General features: G+C 44.7%; 1 protein-coding gene across 1 annotated transcript in view; it reads right to left on the reverse strand.

Annotated features, from left to right (window-relative positions):
* LOC126218298 (uncharacterized) overlaps window positions 1-23223 on the reverse strand; it is a 101377-nt gene that overhangs the window by 76100 nt on the left and 2054 nt on the right. The window contains exon 2 of the mRNA XM_049942117.1: window positions 18951-19375. Coding sequence (XP_049798074.1) covers window positions 18951-19375 — 425 coding nt within the window. The remainder of the gene's footprint in view (window positions 1-18950; window positions 19376-23223) is intronic.

The raw sequence follows: 23223 nt of genomic DNA on the forward strand, positions 1-23223 counted from the left end.
TGTCCTTTATGGTGTTGTATCTTTTATTTCGGCGTTGTATTTAGATTGACATGTGGACGTAGACTGTGAAAGCTTCTGAGTAACGTCCTTATGACTGAATATTATGTAGTTTGGTGTTTGCTGCAGGATCAGAAGCTGTCTTCGTTACCTGGCCACAATCTGACCTGCTCACTGTACGAAAAGCCGTCAAATGTACTTCGAGAGCACGGCTTTGAGCTACTGTGCGTCATGTGATCAGGCAGCCTTAGCGCCGAGATAAGCAGCGGCGTCGACACGCGACCTCTGCCCGCCCAACCGCCGGATCCTGCGATAGCGGCAACTCCGTAAAGCGCAAAGTGCCGGAAAACGTGTGCGGTTGGCCGCTCGTGAACGCACACAACCTGCGTGAAATCGTGTGCTTCTTAAAGGTCAACACCTGCATGAATATACATGCGTTCATGACGAGATGGCCATGTTGATCACACTTTCCTTCCATTTCCATTTTTTTAATGGTCGGTTCATGAATGACTTGTCACTCGGCTCCACCTCTTCCTATCGCACATCAATCTTTTTATTTCTATAGAAGCAAAATACTCGTTAATTCTGATAAACTGTATTGTTTTGTTGAAAATCTTGCAACTGAATGCTAGTATTAATTCGACAGAAAAGGATTTTACTGTCATAAGTCTTTAAAGGTGGTAGACTGCACCCTTTAGTCACTAACTTAAACACTTGCTTGACAGGGCGTCGCTAGAGCAGGAATGTGGCGACAAAATAAGAACTAATCAATAACTTTTATCAAGAGTGTGGTACAAACTGATGCATTACTTTGGTACATTTTGCTGTGTGGCGCTTGATGTCCAAAACATAATACAGTGATATCCAAATAACTTTTATTGTATGTATATGGTGTCTGTTCTTTCGGACATGTCCAACGGGCGTTGATATATATCAAGAGGGACAGGTGTGCCCCGACCGGGACTCGATCCCGGGATCTCCTGCTTACATGGCAGACGCTCTATCCATCATTTTTTTAATTGTCCGTTGTGTTTGGTCGTAGCGGACGTCACATGACATCCGTTGAAGTTCGTTGTTGATCCCTTCGCTCAGTTTTTTTATTACAGAGACCAACCTGCTCTCTGACCGAACATGCTGAGCTACCGTGCCGGTTCTGAGCTGCCGAGGGCACAGAGGATAGTGCGACTGCAGGGACTATCTCGCGCACGCCTCTCGCGAGACCCACATTCTCACCTTGTATGTCTACACACTACATTCGTAGTGTCCCTACCCAACACACTCATTACTCGTGGAAGACATTCTTACCAAGTCCGCTAAGAGTTCGGGTAATATGTGTGCATCCGCAAAGAAGAGGAAGGTCATAGCCGGTATTGCCAAAACTGCATACTTATATGGATATGGTGTCTGTTCTTTCTGACATGTACTTGGCGTAAAAGAACTGCGACTCTTTAGTGGGCTGGATCTCAAAACCTCTTACTATGCTCTTTGTAGCAGAGAATGAATACTGTAAAATAAAGAGCTCAGTACCCGTACAACTGCCTACAGTTATGTTTTCTGCTCAACAAAAGGTACAGTGGATGTTTTATATCGATCAGTACAGCTTTAGACCTGTATGCACCAAGGCGACCGGACCTTGCTCTCGTCTTCTGCGTTTAGCGATCAGATTGACCAAAAAGCCGCCACTCACATTGTGGTAAATACGGTTCATCCATATCGGATGTGCTGAAATACACCGTAGTATCGAAGGTTTTTTTCCGAAACGTCACCCAAGCTACGTCCAAGTGACTCGTTGCTTGTACCACAGACGTTACCAACATGGTACGAACAATATACAGTAGGTCAAACCATCCGTTTCGTACAAGGGCTTTCCGTAGTGCACCGATGCAGCACTCGTTTTCTGTAAGCCACATTTTCTGCTTTTGCTGAGCGCTGTATTTACACCAGACATAATGCAGTATTCTGAGCGCCAAAACAACTTTAAGATTGATGACTCAAGCACTTCGTCATGAGCACAACAATCACTGATTATCGAAAAAGTTGAACGAAGGCGCATAGGTCAAATGACTTTTTATGCTTAAATGTATTTTTCACTTAACTACGCATAGGGGAAGGCTGGGTAGTATCGGACTAGAGCTGTTTGTAAACTACTGTTGTAATAGAAGCACCTGAAGCGCCACTATAGTGTGAACTATAGAGAGACGAGACCACTCAATGAGTTGTGACTCAACGATGCGTTTCGAAGTGGCAACAAGTTATCTATTTCGTGTATACCCTAATTGTCTGCTTGTGATGTTATCCATGTGAAAGTGTGTGAAAGTTTGCTAAATGTTTGTGTTAACGTGTAACTGTGGCGGGACGGGGGTGCCAGTCCAGTATTCACCGAGTCGGATGTGGGAAACCGCCTAAAAGCCACATCCAGTCTGACTGGCACGTCCCTCGTCATTAATCCGCCGGGCGGATTCGCTCTGAGACCGGCGCGCCTGCCCGTATACCGCAGCGCCATTCTGACATTCGGGGAGGGGAGGGGGCAACTCGTCGTTTTTAAAGCCTAAAGTACCAATGGTTTCTTCCTCAAATCGCCGTTTTATTAATTTTTTTATCTGAAGTACCAGTGTCTTACGCATGAAATCACCAATCACTGAGGTACTTCTAGGATTCTAATGCGTTATAGCAGTCACTTACGGCGTTCAAAGCAACAAAAAATGGCGCTGAGTACTATGGGACTTAACATCTGAGGTCAGCAGTCCCCTAGAACTTAGAACTACTTAAATCTAACTAACCTAAGGACATCACACGCAACCATGCCCGAGGCAGGATTCGAATCTGCGACCGTAGCTGTCTCGCGCTTCCAGACTGAAGCGCCTAGAACCGCTTGGTCACTCCGGCCGGCTCAAAGCAACAGTGATCCGTGATTGTAGGAGATTGTAACATGTACTATTTTTGTTGTGTCTAGACCATACAGCCCAGACACAAGGCTGTAGCCGATAGGGCACGCAAGGCTAACGCAGACGGGCGTGAAGTCTGGAACATGAGACTTATAAATGCACTAAAGAAAAATACGTAGCTTTTTTAATACTTAACTTTATTCTCTTGTTGGAATACATCTCTCCTGCATACTCGTAAGCTATTGGCACTGATACAAATGGCGCCTTGCTAGGTGGTCGCCATTTAACTTAGCAGAGGGCTATTCTACTGTCTATCTCTCGGCAAATGAGAGCATGGCTTAGCACGTCCAATCGCTAGCTATGTTGTCCGTAGAACTGGGGGCGAGGTCTCCTCAGTCTCTCGAGACCTGCCTTGTGGTGGCGCTAGGTTTGCGATCCCACAGTGGCGACACGCGGGTCCGACATGTACTACAGGACCGCGGCCGATTTAAGTTACCACCTAGCAAGCGTGGTGTCTAGCGGTGAACCACAATTTTCATAGTGATCATACTGAGAAGATAATTGAGAGTGAAAGTAAGTACATCTACTGCTATTGTAACGCAAAATTGTACTAGTGCTTCTATGAGAGGTTTCCAAAAGAAACTACTACAGCAGTGTGTACTTTTGATTTCAGTGTATTACATTCTAGTCCCATTTTTGCTTGTTATTTAGAACTGTTATTTGTTTCGGGCATTATGAGTTCATTGGAGTATCAAGATGTGGAACTGTGTCTAGGAAAAACGCGTAATTGCTTTCAAATATTCGCATGAAATTATGGGTGGCTGAAAACGATATGCCCAAGTGCTTCCAAACTGAAATCACTTCCTTTGAGCCATTGAGTGTTTATCTTTTGCCATTTTCTGATTGTATTCGTTGCTTTCTACGATAATAAAGATTAATTTTCTTAATAAATTAGAATAATACTTTTTCATATTCCTGGGACTCAAAGGGTTAAAGAAACAAAATTCGTAGATGTAAAAGATATTTTCAGAAGTATCCAAAGGAACTAATGACCGTTACTGTTCACACAATATGTATATATATTGTCTAATGGATAACGCCGGATGTTCAGTGAGGCCGCTCGCAGGCGATACTGTTTTCGAACTTCCAGCATGCTGGAATAGCTGTGAGTCTGCAATTATGTTAATCAGTACTACGAAAAATTAGTCCAAAGTTGGAAATTTCACTTTTCTTCATTCCCTCAAAAAATGGCTCTGAGCACTATGGGACTCAACTTCTGAGGTCATTAGTCCCCTAGAACTAAGAATTAGTTAAACCTAACTAACCTAAGGACATCACACACATCCATGCCCGAGGCAGGATTCGAACCTGCGAACGTAGCGGTCTCGCGGTTCCGGACTGCAGCGCCTAGAACCGCACGGCCACTTCGGCCGGCCTTCATTCACTCGATGACTAGTTTCAAGCCGAGTCCCATTTTCAAATCATCGTAAAAAAAATGGAAAATGGTGTTTCCGAAAATGTAAAAACCATGTGAAAACTCTGTTGCGCAGTAACTGTTCGTTTGCACATTTTTGTTATGGTCTTTACATGTTCGGAAATACAGTTTTTGACTATGTTACGATGATTTTAAACTGAGTCTCGGCCCGAAACTAGTCATTGAGTGATTAAAACAAAGTGAAATTTGCAACTTTAGACTGGTTTTTCGTTGTACTGATTACGTTTATTGCAGGAAGATAGAGATGCCAGAAGATTATAATGAATTGTAGGGATGCATTATTGGTGCAACAAGTGGAAGCTGATGGAGCATAAATATGAAAAGAATTCGCTGTTGTTCGATTATGGTATTGGCGGCAATATCATTGAAGACATTAACTACTAGAAGTAACTATGCGAAGCCTAAAGTGGAATGACTTCAAAGGGAAAGCAGATGCCAGGCTGATATTCGTCAAACAACGCAAGTGCCTTACAAAAAACATGTTCGACCGATAATTGAGTACTGCTCTCAGATCTAGGACTCTTGCCAGGTTGTTGCTACACACTAGTTAAATCAAGGACACAGTAAAACTTGTGCTCACACACACCTTTATTTTCAAACGTCCATTTTAAAGTTATAGTTAAAATATATCCGCTGCAGAGGGCAGCACAATGTACAGACTTAACAGGACACCAACAGATGGCGTAGGAGTCTTCATTCCCCGACACAGTTTGCATAAACAGAAGAGAGAGAGAAAACCCGAAGAAGTGGGGTGCATTTCGTTACGCGATAGCTCAAACAGACGCTCAGCGGCAGACGCTACAAGACAAGTGTGTTTCACGGAGACGTGCCTACCGGGAAGAGTGGGGTTTACGGGGTCCCGGGTTCGATTCCCGGCCGGGTTGGGGATTTTCTCTGCCCGGGGACTGGGTGTTTGTGTTGTCCTCATCATTTCATCATCATCCTCATCATTCGTGACAGTGGCTAGATTGGACTGTCAAAGAAGTTGGACTGTGAAAAAAATTGGGACTTCGTACGGTCGCTGATGACCGCGCAGTTGAGCGCCCCACAAACCAAACACCATTACTCGGGAAGAGTCGGGAAAGATATTACGTCCCTTATATACTACACGCCGTAAGGTGGCTTGTGGAGCACAGATAAAGATGCTTTCTAGTGATGATTATGAACCTGTTACTAATGACTTCTTCCATACTTATAACTGCGACGGTATACACTGCCGGAAAAAATTAGTACATCTGGAAAGACGACGTCGATTTTGATCTGATGAGGGCATATGCCATCTATAGAATTGCAGATGTACTGATAATAGTTTCAACGTCGTCCGGCTACAGATAGCGTAGTGGCATAGCGTCCAGAGCACAATCCACATCTGCGCTTTAATATCGAATGCTCATTGCCAGAAGACTCATCTCCCCTTGTAAGCGTATTGTCATATCGCTGGCTTAGTTGTGGAGTATCTTTGCGGGCAGCCCCGTCTGTAGAGAGTCGAGTTCGATCATCGCGTTTCCGCATTATCAACAATCAACCGCGCAGCGACGGTTACGCGCACGCTCGTACAAGTGAGAGCTGAGAACTGAAAAATTAACTTTACGAACAGTGTTATATCATTACTAGTGACAACGAGGACTATTACAAGGTATCTGTATGCGTGACGAGCGTAAGAACTTTCTTTCGATCATTCGGCTTCCGCAGCATCAACAATCACCGGCGTCGTGTCGATTACGCGTACGCTCGTCTAAATGATGTTTTGTGGACTGTTAATCATCCATTAATTTGGATAACACTTCTGAATTAGAACGTAAACAGTGCAACCTGTGGTTTCCATATTGTCTCCGAATATAGATGTTCATACCAGACATAGGACAGTGTTGTGTTTTAACGTTGAGTGACTCCCCTAAACCCACTTGCATATTTCGGTAGATAGTTTCAGGCAAGCCAACATCAGTGTGGAGCAGAACAGTACGACCGCCGTGGCATTATCAGGTACGTGGTGTGGACAGGGCGCACGGTCAAGAAAAGCAACGGTCACGAAACGAGAAGTCAGTTTAAAGTACCTCACTCATTCGTACTTCCGGGCGTGTTACACCCTTATTATGTTCTTATGTCTCCCTTTCTATCGCCGTTTGTATGTACTATTTCATACTTTTATTTTTAATGTCACTCGACTGAAGAGCGGACGATTGTGCCACTGCCAGCCCTCCCCAGACCATATGGGGCAGGAGAGTTAAATCACAACAAATAAAAAACAATAAAGCCCAGAAAACTCAATGTGGTGCAAATGTGTGAAGCAAGCAGGCAACCACGCCATGGATACGCACTCGTGCTTGCTATGGTCACCTGAGCGAGTTTGAAAGGGGTAGCGTTGTGACCTTCCGAGCGGTGGGATGGTCCTTTTGGAGAATTGCCGCACAAGTTGGACGTGCCGCGTCAGTTTTGCAACGATGCTGGTATCAATGGTCACGTGAACATTCTCACAACCGTAGACGAGGTTCTGGCCGTCCATGAAGCACATATGCCCGCCAGGGCCGCCGCATTGTAAGGGCAGCAGTGGCAGCTCGTACAGCTAGCACAGCACAGGTAAGAGAGCTCGTGAACCCAGGCGTTACAAGACGAATTGTTGCTAGCTGGTTATTAGCAGTGGGACTACGGGCACGCACAACTCTAGCCTTTTTCCCGCTCTCGCCACAGCATTGACGTGGACGGCTCGACTGGTCCCGTTAGAGGATCACTAGGAATATGGGATAGCGCGCCGTGGTCTTCAGCGATGAAAGGAGATTCTGGCTGCACACAATTGATGGTGGTTTGCACATACGACGTAGACCTGGTGAGCGCTGTCTCGAAGAAAGCGTCCGTCCAAGACACAGTCGCCCCATCGCAGGCTGGGATGCGACAAGCTACAACTGTCGTTCACCTTTGGTGTTTGTGGAGGGGACGCAAACAAGCGCTCGGTACGTGCAGAATGATGTTAGACTCGCTCTTCTGCCGTTCTGGAAACAGAAAGATGTTGTTTTGTTCCAACAGGACAATGCTCACCCACACACTGCTCGAGAAACTCAGCGTGCTCTGCAAGATGTTCAGCAACTTCCACAGCCAGCACGATCTCTGGACTTGTCTCCAGTCGAGCACGTCTAGGATATGACGGGACGAGAAGTGACATGTGTGACTCGTCAACCAACATCTCTTACAGAACTATGTGACAGATTCAAAAGCACGGTTCTGGACTGCAGCGCCTGGAACCGCTTGGCCACAGAGGTCGGCACATGACAGGTTGAACAGGAGTGACATAACGTGTTCCAGGACAGGGTCGCCATCTGCACGACCAATTGGATGTCAGAGTTCGAACCTGCGACCGTAGCAGCAGCACAGTTCCAGACTGCAGCGCCTGGAACCGCTCGGCCACAGCGGTCGGCACGTGACAGGTTGAGCAGGAGTGACATAACGTGTTCCAGGACAGGGTCGCCATCTGCACGATCGACTGGATGCCAGAGTTCGAACCTGCGACCATAGCAGCAGCACGGTTTCGGACTGCAGCGCCTGGAACAGCTCGGTCACAACGTTTGGCACGTGACAGGTGGAGCAGGAGTGGCATAACGTGTTCCAGGACAGTAGTCGCCATCTACACGATTGACCGGATGCCAGAGTTGGTGCCTACATTGCCGTCCGAGAAGGCTGCACTTTGTACTAGTATCGTTGTTTCAGCATGGGTCGATACTTGGTGCCTTCGAACCTCTTGTTCTATTGGCCTGTAAGTGTGATAATTCACGTGCTCCACATGCGCTGTTGCAACAATAACTCTTGAGTGAACTGGAAACCTCTGAAACGGTGTACTAATTTTTTTCCAGCGGTGTATTGCCAGGAGACACGGTAAGCGTAATTAATGTGCGGTTTCCAGCGAGGCAGCTGACCAGACGCTGTGCGGTACAGTACGACGCCAGACGAGGCCGCGTCAAACGCAGCTCTGGCCGCCGCCGCAGCCGCGCCTGTCACGCCGTATCGCTGGCTGCCGCGAGCAGAACGCAGCCAGCGCCGCGGCCCGCGCTCCCGCTATTAATTAAAACGGACGCCACGTGGAGATATCGCGCTGAAATATGGCGCCATCCCTCCCTCCGCTCTGCCGCTGCTCTTCAGCTCCAAAGAAAATAAGTCAACTTTATGTCGGTTCATAAAACTGGTAAAGTGCAATTCTCTCTGTGCTCCTCATAAAGGCGTATCTGTCTCTATTTAATAGACACGGTCCTGCACGTGATATCTACGGAGATATACTTATCTTGCAATCTTTCTACCTTTGCACGAAAGTGCTGCACTGTGACTCCTCTAATAAAGGAAGTTCGCGCATAAAAGCAAAAGTGCTCCTAACAAAAGTCTTCATAGTGACCCATAGCTAAAATTTTATCCACTCCTTACGTTTTGATGGTGTTGGCAATGAGGAACTCAAGACTGCAGAAATACGAAATTACCCTCTGAGCTGCTGTTTTTAATCTTTTTCTCCTGAGAATCACAACAAAATCTTCTTCTTCCCGTCCATGCCACATTCCATTCCTCCATGGGACGGCATTGCTATATAGGGCTTTTCATCCTGTTAGTGACAGGTGGTGGCCAGATTTCCTTCCTGACGCCATTGTATCTATAGCTACAAATCGCCATGTAGAAATGGAAAAATAAATGAATTAAAGTGGTAATTCATTCAGAACACCACAATGTGTATACCCTCTTACTCGCAAATGATCACACGGTCTTGCGACTGATGAAAATAACTCCTAAATGGCGAGAAAATTATTAGAAGACTATAGCAAATGGGGACTAGAGATGAACATCAGGGAGACAGAATACTTAACGACAGGAATGCAGTCTCTTGAAATGTTACTTCTGATAGTGGTGAAAGTTAGAAAATACCTAGGGAGTATCTGTTATATATGTGAAGTATGGAGTAGGTATGTGTGTACGTCCAGGATCTTCTCTTAAACCACTAGACTGATTTCAACCAAATTTTGCACAGAAACAGCAGTTCTCACAAGTGTCAGTACTGTAGGGTTTAAAACCTCCTGGCCCAAATCGAAGTGGAGATAGGGCAAAAACAGTTTTCCCAGCCCCTGGCATATAGGCTGTCCTCTATGACAGTCATACTATGTAGGATATGTTTAGACTGCCTGATCAATTTGCCTACATGTCAGGTTCAAGAAACTGTTTCACAGCCCCCAACATGCACCCCCAACATGTAAGCTTCCCTACAAACAGGCATGCTTTGTTAGAGTACTATCGGCCTGTCTTAATGACTTGCTTTTACAGTGGCCTGTAACTCACGGGTAAGAAACGGTTTTTCCAGCCCCTGACTTGTAGGTTGCCCTGTGTGAGAGCATATTGTGTTTGTAGCGAGCCACGGTGGAGGGATGGGTAGTGAGAGAGGGAGTCAGGAGGGGATGGATGGAGAGAAGGGGAAATGAGGGTAGTGACAGAGAGATGGGGAGGAGGAGAAGGACAGAGAATGGAGAAGGAGTAGACACCAGAGTGTGGGAGGGGCAGATGGTGAGCACCACAGGGAAGAGATGGAGTTGATGGGCAGAGAGATGGAAGAGTAGGGGATCGAAAGAGAGAGGGGGAAGAGGAGATATTTAGTTTGTGGGGGAAGAGGAGATGCCCGGAGAGAGGGAGAAAGAAGAGGTGAAGAGAGAGACTAGGAACGAGGAGATAGAGATGGGAGCATGAAGCAGGCAGAGTGCTGGAATAAGATGTGGAAACAGAGAGGGGGACGAGATATGGGCAACATTGTGTCAAAAGTATATGTGGGTGAAGCCACAGGAAAAGGGTAGCAGTCAGTGTAGAGATGACTTGACAAAAAGGCTGAGCTCCAAATGGAGAGTAATATCAAAATTGAAAAAACAAATCTTATTTGAGCCAATTCCAATCATCGTTTAGAATGCTGGAAGATTATGAAGAAGAAATGCAAGAAGATTGAAGGTCTAGAAATTGACTTTATAAGATGAGCTTCAAGGATCGCTCATGTGGAACATGAATAAAAGAGGATATACGAGGAATAACATACAAGGAAGATACTATAATGAAGGCAATAGAACGCAAACAACTTTTGTGAATTAAATTCTTAGTGAGAATGGGACAAGAAAGAATAAAAAAAAATGTTTGAAGAGAAACCTACAAACAGAAAGCACAGAAGAAGACCGTGACTTAAATGGCTTCAACGGATTGAAAGGAGTATGACCAACAGAAATTTGATCTTTGAAAACATAAAAAAATAGATTATTATATTTATAATAATAGATTGTATGAATCACACAGGTAATCACAAAAAAAGAAATAAATACAGGCAAATGAACGAATAGAAAGGAACGGAGAGTGTGGGAAGTATTGGAGAACAGTGAGGTTTAAATGAAGTTTATAAGAGGGAATTACTAAGCTGTGTTTGGTCATCCAGTATTGAATCAGGACTGTTGGTCTGAAGTTTGTTGATGTCCAGGACTCACGACAGGTTGAGTCTTTGGCCACTGTTTGCTAAATGGAGGGAGTGGGACAGTGGCTGGTAGCTATGGCTCACACTCAGTACATGCTCAGGAAACGTGGACTCCTAATTTTGCAAGCTTCTGCTGCTTTCATGTTCAGCGAGCCTAGTTGCTGTGTCTCTGCCTGATTGACAAACAAAACTTATCACAATCAGGACACTGTATTGGGGGCCGATGCATCGGAGAAAGGGGAAAAAATCGCATTTGTAGCAATGAAATCGCAGAAATCTGCTGTACAATACAAAACATTAGTATAATACCGCGTCTCGATGTTTTTAGACCTATAAAGCACCTCACACCAATATGATATTCACTATTAGAGATTTGTTGTACATACCTTTGAAAAGTATCTGGCCCTCCTTTCACGTACTTCTCCTCACGTCCGTAGCAACAACAATACTGCACTAGGGCTGTTATTATTATTAAAATGTGTAGAAACGTATGTAAAAACAGGTGAATACGTGTAATATTAAAGTTTCGCTGGAACCATAATTTGCAGACAAGCAGCGACGTCCTACTACACGTGACTAGCCCGGTTTGATGTTGAGAACATGCTCAGAGGGATATGCTTACTACATAGATACTTATCCTCTATGAACGCTACAACAGTGACTTACGAACTGTGTTATTTGCTTGCATTGAAATTATATATACCGAAGGACATTGATTATTTGCATGTCGCCATTTGTTTGTGACTCATCTTTGCGAAAACGCAAAGTCAAATATTGTCAACTTAACTTACTGTAATAAACTCCATTAATACGATTTGCCTGAATTGTTGCCTAGCGATGCAAGAAAACAGCTTCCTAGGCACCCTATATTAGACGAGTGGTCAAGATACTACACACTCTTATTGTGCTTTTCATGAGTAATTATGTAGTTTCACCAAAAGCCGACGGAAGAATCAGTTACCGTGATACGACGACAATATTTAATCTCCGGAAAGTATTCTGATACAAAAGAGTATTTTTTTCCATTGTTCTTTAAATGTGGCGAATAATAGGTTTATAGCATATCTGATACGAAGCGTGTCAGACACTTCGTTTTGAACCATAGATAGTGTTTGGAGTTCAGGCCAGTGTTTTGCTCAGGCTTCTCCAGCAAACACTTCAGAGTGTCTACGGTCCATGGGGCTGTAGCCATCAAAATAATATCTTGCGGGGACCGAATAGTGTCATTTTTGCCACAGTGCAAGAAACATGTAGTGTAAAATCTTTTAAGAAACGCTTGTATCTTTCTTCATACGACTAATGGTCGTATAGTGAACGGAGTACTAGCGTGAATAGTATGCAGAATGCAGGAAAACCTTGGTTTGATTACAGCTAGAGTAACGTAAGCCAGATAACCACATGTCGCAAATCCACCGACATCGAGCTAACGGTGTACAACAGCACCCAGTGACTGACGAGCGAGCGAAGGTGTGTGCAGGTAACTTAACGTTTCCAGATAATAGCTGTTACACTGAAGTTACTGATTAAATTAGCTCAAAGTAACTGTTTATTCGTAAGAGTCAAAGGAATGCAAATTTTAAATTCCTACCCACAGCTGTGAAGGTGGTTAAAGCTTGACTGTTAACTCCCCTCAAATCAACCAACTTTTAACTCATATACTCTTAGAATCACCTTAATTTCATTAATATAGCATAATAATGAACTACACGACAGAAACAACACTGTGGTATGACGATAGACATGTAGTTGCATAAGTTGCAACGTTTTTAATGATGAAATCTGAAGGCTATTTTTTTAAAATTTTTGTTTATGTACGATCATGAACGATCTCCTTTTCTAACAAGTAAATCATTTACTGTAATCTAAGGCACTGTTGGAAACCAAAAGAGATAACAAATTATAAACACCTGTATTTTAAATATCAAAGTTCTACAGGACATTCTCGAAATTTCTGCTTCCAGCCTCGCTACAAATGTGACATTCTCCTCGAAATGATTGGCTTATCTCTCGAAAATTCCTAGCATGTTCTGAATGATTGTTGCAGGTTGAAATTTCCTCACGATCAGTCGTTCAGGAGTGTCGACTGCCAAGTACTTGTTGCAGATAGCCTCGAATCTCTGTGGTCAAAATTCTATGACGATGGCTGTATAGTTAATCGTTACGTGGCACTTTATGTTTGATTCATGATTTGGCCTTACTATCGCTAATTTTTCCTTATGGATTTGATGGAGCAAGAAGTTACCAAATATTTGTAGGTACAAAGGGGATTGATTATGAGTTACGTAGGTAACAATATTATCAAATATATCTGATAATTGCTGCAGTTGATCGAACCCAATTATATAGTATACGCGATCAGTTCTGCTAAATACGAGTAAATTACAATAATTATTTGAGGGGAGAGACTGACTATTGAGAAACTAGTAGAGAACACTGTCCAGAGCTTATTTCGTTAGCAATGCAGGTCCATGCAGATAAATGACTAAGTATCGACCACTACTGGAAAAAATGGCATGGGAATACTACATAGAGTCTGTTATGCACTATGACGCGCTACAGAGGAACAGAACTACCTCGTCGTTATAGCTGTGTCTGATGTGATTACATCTGGTTGAATTAAAAGGTAACCAAATAGTCATATCTTTTCAACAGTTTCGGTCTAAATAACTCAAATTCTTAACTTTTGAGGCCTCAGCATCAGTAGCTGATATGTATGTTGATAGTGGTACTACGTACGTAAGTGTCCGCCTTCGGTGCTGATTGATGAGCGCGAATCCAGGTTCGATTGCTGTTACTGTCAAGGATTTGTCTCTAGTCAGAGGACTGGAGCTGAGTGCTATCAGCCTTGTGATGACAATTGAACAGCTACTTGTCCAAATAGTAGTGGCTTCAGGTAAAGAAACTGACAACGGATACGCTGAACCCACGTCCCTTCATACCGCACCGAATGGCGCCACAGGCGAACGACGACACCGAGATCGGTCGGTACCGGTGAGCCCACCAGGGGCTGCGGAGATAATTTACGTTTCCGTGTATGTAAGTTTAAAAGTTGGGACTACAGTGAAGAGCCAAAGAAACTGGTACACCTGCCTAACATCGTGTAGGGCCTCCGCGAGCACGCAGAGGTGCCACAACATGACGCGGCATGGACTCGACTAATGTCTGAAGTGATGACGGAGGGAACTGACACCATGAACCCTGCAGAGCTGTCCATAAATCCGTAAGAGTACGAGGGTTTAGAGATCTCTTCTGAACTGCTCGTTGCAAGGCATCCCTGTTATGCTCCATAATGGTCATTTCTGTTTTCGTTGAATGGTTCCCACGCTGACACTTGCTGATGGCCCAGCATTGAAATCTGCAGCAGTTTGCGGAAGGGCTACACTTCTGTCACGTTGAACGATTCCCTTCAGTCGTCATTGGTCCCATTCTTGCAGGGTCTTTTTCCGGCCGCTGCGATGTCGGAGATTTAATGTTTTACCGGATTCCTGATATTCACGGTCACTCGTAAAATGGTCTTATGGGAAAAACCTCACATCATCGCTACCTCGGACATGCTGTGTCCCATCGCTCGTGCGTCGACTGTAACACCACTTTCAAACTCACTTACATCTTGATAACCTGCCATTGTAGCAGCAGTAACCGATCTAACAACTGCGCCAGACACTTGTGTTATACAGGCGCCGTATTCTGCCTGTTTACATATCTCTGTAATTGAATACGCTTGCCTATACCTGTTTTTTGGCACTTCATTGTATCAGAATGGAAGCTCAAGAGTGAAGCACTCGCATTAAAAAAGGTGTAAGACGGGGATGTGGCCGGGCGCGGTGGCCGAGCGGTTCTAGGCGCTTCAGTCCGGAACCGCGTGACTGCTACGGTAGCAGGTTCGAATCTTGCCTCGGGCATGGATATGTGTGATGTCCTTAGGTTAGTTTAAGTAGTTCTAAGTTCTAGTGGACTGATGACCTCAGATGTTAAGTCCCATGGTGCTTAGAGCCATTTGAACCATTTGAACGGGGATGTGATCTTCCGCCACTGCTGTTCAATTATACATTTGAGAAGCAATGGCGGAAATAAAAGAAACATTCGAATGTGGAATTAAAATTTAATGTGAAAATTCGCTGATGACATTGCTGTCCTCAATGAAAGGATCTGCTGAATGGAATGAACAGTCTAATGCGTACACGATATGGGCTGAGAGTAAATCCACGAAAGACGAACGTAATGAGAAGTAGTAGAAACTAGAACAGCGAGAAACTTAACATCAGGATTGGTGATCACGAAATAAATGAAGTTAAGGTATTCTGCTATGTAGGCAACAAAACAATCTGTGAAGGACGGAGCAAGGAGGGCATAATAAGCGCACTACCACGGGAAACAAGGGGCTTTCCTGGCCAGGAGATGTCTACTAGTATCAAACATAAGGCCTTAATGTGAAGAGGAAATTTCTGGGAATGTCCATTTGGAGCACAGCACTGTATGGTAGTGAAATATGCAGTGTGGCAAAACCGGAAAAGAAGAGAATCGAAGCATTTGAGATGCGGTGCTATGGAAGAGTGTTGGAGTGTTGAAAATTAGGTGGACTGGCAATGTAAGGAATGAGGACGTTCTCCGGAGAGTCGGCGAGGAAAAGAATATATGGAAGACATTGACAAGAAGAAGGGACAGGATGATAGTGGCCGAGCGGCTGTAGGCGCGTCAGTCTGGAACCGCGCGACCATTACGGTCTCATGTTCGAATCCTGCCTCGGGCATGGATTTGTGTGATGTCCTTAGGTTAGTTATGTTGAAGTAGTTCTAAGTTCTAGGGGACTGATGATCTCAGCTGTTAAGACCCATAGTGCTCAGAGCCATTTGAACCATTTGGACAGGATGATAGGAAATGAGGGAATAACTTTCATGGTACTATAGGGAGCTGTAGAAGATAAAAACTGTAGAGGGAAACAGAGATTGGAATACATCCACCAATAATTGAAGGCGTAGGTTGTAAGTGCTAGTCTGAGACGAAGGAGAGGAATTAGTGCCCCAGAGAAAAAATCTCTGACGGTGCAGTGAATGGAACCATGCTCCTCCGCGTAGCTTTCAGTCAGACAGCTGATAACTTTGTTATGGAGGCGGGCACTTCAGCTGCAAATAAAATGAAATGGTGAAATGGGAGGCAGTAAGCGGCAAATAACCAGGTGGAAGGTTGGTAAAGACGGGTACTTGTCACGTAGTCACTACCTCGCTGACAAACAGAAATTATGCGAAATGAAAGTAGTTGTCAGAAGGACAATGAGAGACTCTTTTAACGAATTTGAAAGCAATGTTTTATCTGCAGATTCTAAAACTAACCCCAAAACATTTTGGTCGTACGTAAAATCTATGAACTCTACAAATAAATCAACACCTTCTCTTGCTGACAGTACGGGTATTGTTACTGATGATGATAAACAGAAGGCCGAAATTCTAAACTTAGCTTTCAAAAACTCGTTCACGGTAGAGGACTGCAGCACCATTCCCCCTTTCAATTATCGAACAAACGCAAGGATGGCTGACATAGTGTTTAGTGTATCTGGGATTGTAAAACAGTTAAGATCCTTAGACGCCAGAAAGGCATCTGGACCAGACGCTATCCCCGTAAGATTTTGAATATGCTACAAATATAGCACCATTCTTATCCGTCATCTATCAGAGATCATTGGAACGGCGGAAAGTTCCACGGGACTGGAAGAAGGCCCAGGTCATAGCAATCTATAAAAAGGGTAGAAAATCTGATGCACATAATTACCGGCCAATTTCACTGACATCGATTTATTGTAGAATCATGGAACATATTTTGTGTTCAGACATAATGACCTCTCTAGACTCTGAGAAGCTCATCTGCTGAAACCAGCACGGTTTTAGGAAACAGCGGTCATGCGAGACACACTCTTTGTGCATGATATACAACAGGCTATAGATGCCGTCTCCCAGGTTGATGCCATATTTCTCGACTTTCGAAAGGCTTTCGACTCAGTTCCGCACTGTAGCTTGCTACAAAAAGTGCGCGCTTACGGTCTGTCCAATAACATATGCGGTTGGATAGAAAGTTTTCTAACAGACAGGGAGCAGTATGTCGTCCTGAACGGGATAACTTCAACAGAAACAAGAGTAACTTCAGGTGTGCCACAGGGCAGCGTAATAGGTCCTGTGCTTTTTACGCTTTATATACACGATCTGGTTGATGGTACTGACAGCGGCCTTAGACTGTTTGCCGCTGATGCTGTAGTCTACAGGAAAGTAGTATCACACGAAAGTTGTGAACAAATCAGTGAGGATTTGCAGAAAATAAAAGCGTGGTGTAATGACTGGCAGTTATCTCTCAATACTAGTAAGTGTAACCTACTGCGTATAACAATACGAAAATCCCCATTAATGTATGAGTAAGAAATAAATGATCAGTCTTTGGAAGAGGTAACATCAGTCAAGTACCTGGGTGTGACCATTCGAAATGATCTCAAATGGAATGATCAGATTACACAAGTAACGGGTAAGGCGAACTCTAGATTGCGGTTTATTGGTGGAATCCCTAAAGCGATGCAGTCCTTCAACAATGGAAATAGCTTACAATACGTTAGTTCGTCTAGTCTTAGAGTATTGTTCGTCTGTATGGGACCCTTACCAGTTGGGTCTGATTCAAGAGATTGACAAGGTCCAAATAAGAGCGGCAAGATTCGTGACTGGTACATTTAGCCATCGCGAGAGTGTTACAAATCTCATAGAATGTTTGAAGTGGGACACACTTGCAGACGGACGGCGCGCTAAACGGAAGGGGTTGCTCACTAAACTCCGAAATTCCGATCTACGCCGAGGGTGTAGAGCATATATTATTACCACCAACTTTCAAATTGCGTAATGATCATAATTCAAAGATAAGGGAAATAAGAGCTTCCTGTCAGAAGGTCGCAGTTCGTAGTAATAGACGGCAAATCATCGAGTAAAACTGAAGTGATATCAGGTGTTCCCCAGGGAAGCGTCCTGGGACATCTGCTGTTCCTGATCTATATAAATGACCTGGGTGACAATCTGAGGAGTTCTCTTAGATTGTTCGCAGATGATTCTGTAATTTACCGTCTAGTAAGGTCATCCGAAGACCAGCATCAGTTGCAAAGCGATTTAAAAAAGATTGCTGTATGGTGTGGCAGGTGGCAGTTGGCCCTAAATAACGAAAAGTGTGAGGTGATCCACATTAGTTCCAAAAGAAATCCGTTGGAATTCGATTACTCGATAAATAGTACAATTCTCAAGGCTGTCAATTCAACTAAGTACCTGGGTATTAAAATTACGAACACCTTCAGTTGGAAAGACCACATAGATAATATTGTGGGGAAGGCGAGCCGAAGGTTGCGTTTCATTGGCAGGACACTTAGAAGATGCAACACGTCCACTAAAGAGACAGCTTACACTACACTCGTTCGTCCTCTGTTAGAATATTGCTGCGCGGTGTGGGATCCTTACCAGGTGGGATTGACGGAGGACATCGAAAGGGTGCAAAAAAGGGCAGCTCGTTTTGTATTATCGCGTAATAGGGGAGAGAGTGTGGCAGATATGATACGCGAGTTGGGATGGAAGTCATTAAAGCAAAGACGTTTTTCGGCGCGGCGAGATCTATTTACGAAATTTTAGTCACCAACTTTCTCTTCCGAATGCGAAAATATTTTATTGAGCCCAACCTACATAGGTAGGAATGATCATCAAAATAAAATAAGAGAAATCAGAGCTCGAACAGAAAGGTTTAGGTGTTCGTTTTTCCCGCGCGCTGTTCGGGAGTGGAATGGTAGAGAGATAATATGATTGCGGTTCGATGAACCCTCTGCCAAGCCATTAAATGTGAATTGCAGAGTAATCTTGTAGATGTAGATGTAGATGTACTGAGGCGTTCAGACAGTCGTTTTTCCCTCGCGCGATCCACGAGTGGAATAGAGGGGGGAAATATGACTTTCGCGCGAATTGTACCGTCCGCCACACACCGCTTGGTGGCTAGCGGAGTATATATGAAGATGTACTCGTAATGCAATATTTTTCGAACAGCCAATAACACAGATCACTGGCGGTGGTGGTGCCCTCTTAGACGGCCTGCAGAACTCAGCTACCTCCATCGTGGGCGAGGCTGAGCTACGGAAGGCGACAGATGGCCGTCGGCTCTCCGGAGTCCCGGGGGGTGGCCCGCCGTCGCCGCCGCCGCCGCCTCCGCTTGCGCTTCCGCTAGTGACGTCACCGCTTTTTGCCGGCATTTCGGGATCTGCAGTCCCAGAACTAATCCGGGGCGCTCCTCCGCGACTGCGGCCGGCAGACGCGGCGCCAGAATTACGGATTTATGCAAATGCAGTCGCCTAACTGGCGCCGAGTCGGATACGTGATGCGCGGGGCGGCAGGCAGGCAGGCAAGCACGCACCTGCTTGTTATTATGCGACGCCCACGTCGCGTCGGCGAACACGCCCGTGACCCCGCCGCTGGAGATGCAACACACTGCACTGACAGGTATGGAAATTTTCAGGCATTTCTGCATCTGCTCCTTCTAAAAGAAAGAGGGGCCTGAACTTACACAGAAACATATTCTAGGATGTAGTTTCACATAGCGTTACTTTTGACTAAACAGACTTGAAGCTCCAGGTGCGGCGCGGAAGGTGTTGCATAATTCAACAGAAATATGCGTAGTAAGCCGCAACCAACTCGTGCCGCAACCGTTGACGAGAGGAGGCGACGTGACTCTCTAAGTCGGGATGCGACGTGTCATTCTCCAACATGGCAGTAATAAAGGCTGCTCCCACGTTATTCACGAGATTATACCTCCTCCACGAATGAAGATAGAAACTTGGAATCAAATTTAACATACGTATCGAAACCAGAAATTTATTTTGGTGCCCGTCGTAAGTGTATGGTTTATTGTCGTGTTCTCCCTTGTGCGGGCAGTTCATCCCCCTTTCAGGTCCTTTGTACGTCGAGTGTCGAGATGGCGATATCTTTTTATTGAAAAGGCGTTTTTGTGTTCTCTGTGTAAACAGGTGGAATACAGTTACAACTGTGGGCTGTGATTGTCGTCAAGAACATAACATTTGCAACTCCTACAGTTCAAAGAAGGGTCTGCCACTGCGTGCCAAACCGAATGCGTGCCGGGTGTGCAGGCGCCTTGTGGGCCGAATCTCTGCCGTCACGACTTTGCTCGGTATTTCCCGGAAGTAAATCGACGATATTCTACTGCACATTTTGTTGCCCTTCATGGGGAGCCATTCTGGGCTTACATTTAAGCAAGATAATGCCCGCCCGCACACGGCGAGAGTTTCTACTGCTTGTCTTTGTGGTTGCCAAACCCTACCTTCGCCACGAAGGTCTCCATAACTGCGAACGTTTGGAGCATTATTGACAGGGCCCTCCTACTACCATCTCGGGAGTTTGAAGATCTGACGCACCAAAACGTCAGACTTTGGCACTTAATCTCTCACGAGGACATCCAACAATTCAATTAATTGATGCCAAGCTGAATACCTGCTTGCAAAAGGGTCAGATGTGGACCAAAGCATTAATGACTTACTCAATTTGTGAAGTTCTTTCTCTTGAATAAATCATCCAATTTTTCTAAAATTGTAATCATTTGTTTGTATGTACCTGATGCACATAACATCTACTGATTCCCATCCCATTCGGAAAATTCCTTCATGGTGTGTCACCTTTCTTCGTCTTAAGAGTGTATTTAGTTTTGGGATGTGGAATTCTGCGATCACCACGAATCTCTTCAGTTTGGCGGGGTGCGAAGTGTGGACGACCTCCAAGATGTCGCATCCCGGGCAATGTCCTTCAAGAAAAGGACGCAAAAAGTCTACACAAACGACGACCGTACTGGATCAGCGATCATTCACGGCCCCCACCGGCAGCAGCGAAAACAAAACAAAAATGGCAATTTTAAACGCCAATTGACGAGGCACTTTGGTGCCAAATTAAGTATCTTGCAAATGAATGTAGAAGGAATCTCCAGAGACAAATGTGAATACCTAAGCAGACTGGCAACTGATAATACCATCGACATGATAAATCTTCAAGAAACTCACCTGCCACTGGAAGCTCCTGAAGCAAGAATTAATATCACAGGATATAATGTCGTAGCACACATACCATCTACGAGGGCAGTTCAATAAGTAATGCAACACATTTTTTTTCTCGGCCAATTTTGGTTGAAAAAACCGGAAATTTCTCATGGAATATTTTCAAACATTCCCGCTTCGTCTCGTATAGTTTCATTGACTTCCGACAGGTGGCAGCCCTGTACGGAGCTGTTAAAATGGCGTCTGTAACGGATGTGCGTTGCAAACAATGGGCAGTGATCGAGTTTCTTTTGGCGGAAAACCAGGGCATCTCAGATATTCATAGGCGCTTGCAGAATGTCTACGGTGATCTGGCAGTGGACAAAAGCACGGTGAGTCGTTGGGCAAAGCGTGTTTCATCATCGCCGCAAGGTCAAGCAAGACTGTCTGATCTCCCGCGTGCGGGCCGGCCGTGCACAGCTGTGACTCCTGCAATGGCGGAGCGTGCGAACACACTCGTTCGAGATGATCGACGGATCACCATCAAACAACTCAGTGCTCAACTTGACAACTCTGTTGGTAGTGCTGTCACAATTGTTCACCAGTTGGGATATTCAAAGGTTTGTTCCCGATGGGTCCCTCGTTGTCTAACCGAACACCATAAAGAGCAAAGGAGAACCATCTGTGCGGAATTGCTTGCTCGTCATGTGGCTGAGGGTGACAATTTCTTGTCAAAGATTGTTACAGGCGATGAAACATGGGTTTATCACTTCGAACCTGAAACAAAACGGCAATCAATGGAGTGGCGCCACACCCACTCCCCTACCAAGAAAAAGTTTAAAGCCATACCCTCAGCCGGTAAAGTCATGGTTACAGTCTTCTGGGACGCTGAAGGGGTTATTCTGTTCGATGTCCTTCCCCATGCTCAAACGATCAACTCTGAAGTGTATTGTGCTACTCTTCAGAAATTGAAGAAACGACTTCAGCGTGTTCGTAGGCACAAAAATCAGAACGAACTTCTCCTTCTTCATGACAACGCAAGACCTCACACAAGTCTTCGCACCCGAGAGGAGCTCACAAAACTTCAGTGGACTGTTCTTCCTCATGCGCCCTACAGCCCCGATCTCGCACCGTCGGATTTCCATATGTTTGGCCCAATGAAGGACGCAATCCGTGGGACGCACTACGCGGATGATGAAGAAGTTATTGATGCAGTACGACGTTGGCTCCGACATCGACCAGTGGAATGGTACCGTGCAGGCATACAGGCCCTCATTTCAAGGTGGCGTAAGGCCGTAGCATTGAATGGAGATTACGTTGAAAAATAGTGTTGTGTAGCTAAAAGATTGGTGAATAACCTGGTGTATTTCAATGCTGAATAAAACAACCCCTGTTTCAGAAAAAAAAAGTGTTGCATTACTTATTGAACTGCCCTCGTACTAACATGTGTCAACTGAATACATTAGGAACGCTTCCACTCGCTATAGAATCGTCAAAGAAGAACAACAATATGACGTTGAAACAATAGCCATGGAAGTTAACGGTGTAACTATCATGACTACTTACAAACCACCGAAAACAACCTAAGTAAATTCTGTGCTTCCCACCTTCCCTCACATACAAGGTAGTCCACTGATAGTTACCTGGCCAAATATCTCACGAAATAAGCGTCAAACGAAAAAACTACAGAGAACGAAACTTGTCTAGCTTGAATGGGGAAACCAGATGGCACAATGGTTGGCCCGCTACATGGCGCTGCCATAGGTCAAACGGATATAATATGCGTTTTTTTTAAACAGAAACGCCCATTTTTAGTACATATTCGTGTAGTACGTAAAGAAATATGAATGTTTTAATTGGACCACTTTGTGATAGATGGCGCTGTAATAGTCACAAACATATGGCTCACAATTTTAGACGAACAGTTAGTAACAGGTAGGTTTTTTAAATTAAAATACAGAATGTAGGTACGTTTGAACACTTTATTTCGGTTGTTCCAACATAATACATGTACCTTTGTGAACTTATCATTTCTGAGAACGCATGTTGTTACAGCGTGATTACCTGTAAATACCACATTAATGCAATAAATGATCAAAATGATGTCCGTCAACCTCAATGCATTTGGCAATACGTGTAACGACATTCCTCCCAACAGCGAGTAGTTCGCCTTCCATAACGTTCGCACATGTATTGACAACGCGCTGACGCATGTTGTCAGGCGTTGTCGGTGGATCACGGTAGCAAATATCCTTCAACTTTCCCCAGAGAAAGAAATCCGGGGACGGCAGATCCGGTGAACGTGCTTCGACGACCAATCCACCTGTCATGAAATATGCTATTCAAT

The sequence above is a fragment of the Schistocerca nitens genome, chromosome 1, assembly GCF_023898315.1.
Source record: "Schistocerca nitens isolate TAMUIC-IGC-003100 chromosome 1, iqSchNite1.1, whole genome shotgun sequence".
In the NCBI taxonomy this organism is placed as follows: domain Eukaryota; kingdom Metazoa; phylum Arthropoda; class Insecta; order Orthoptera; family Acrididae; genus Schistocerca; species Schistocerca nitens.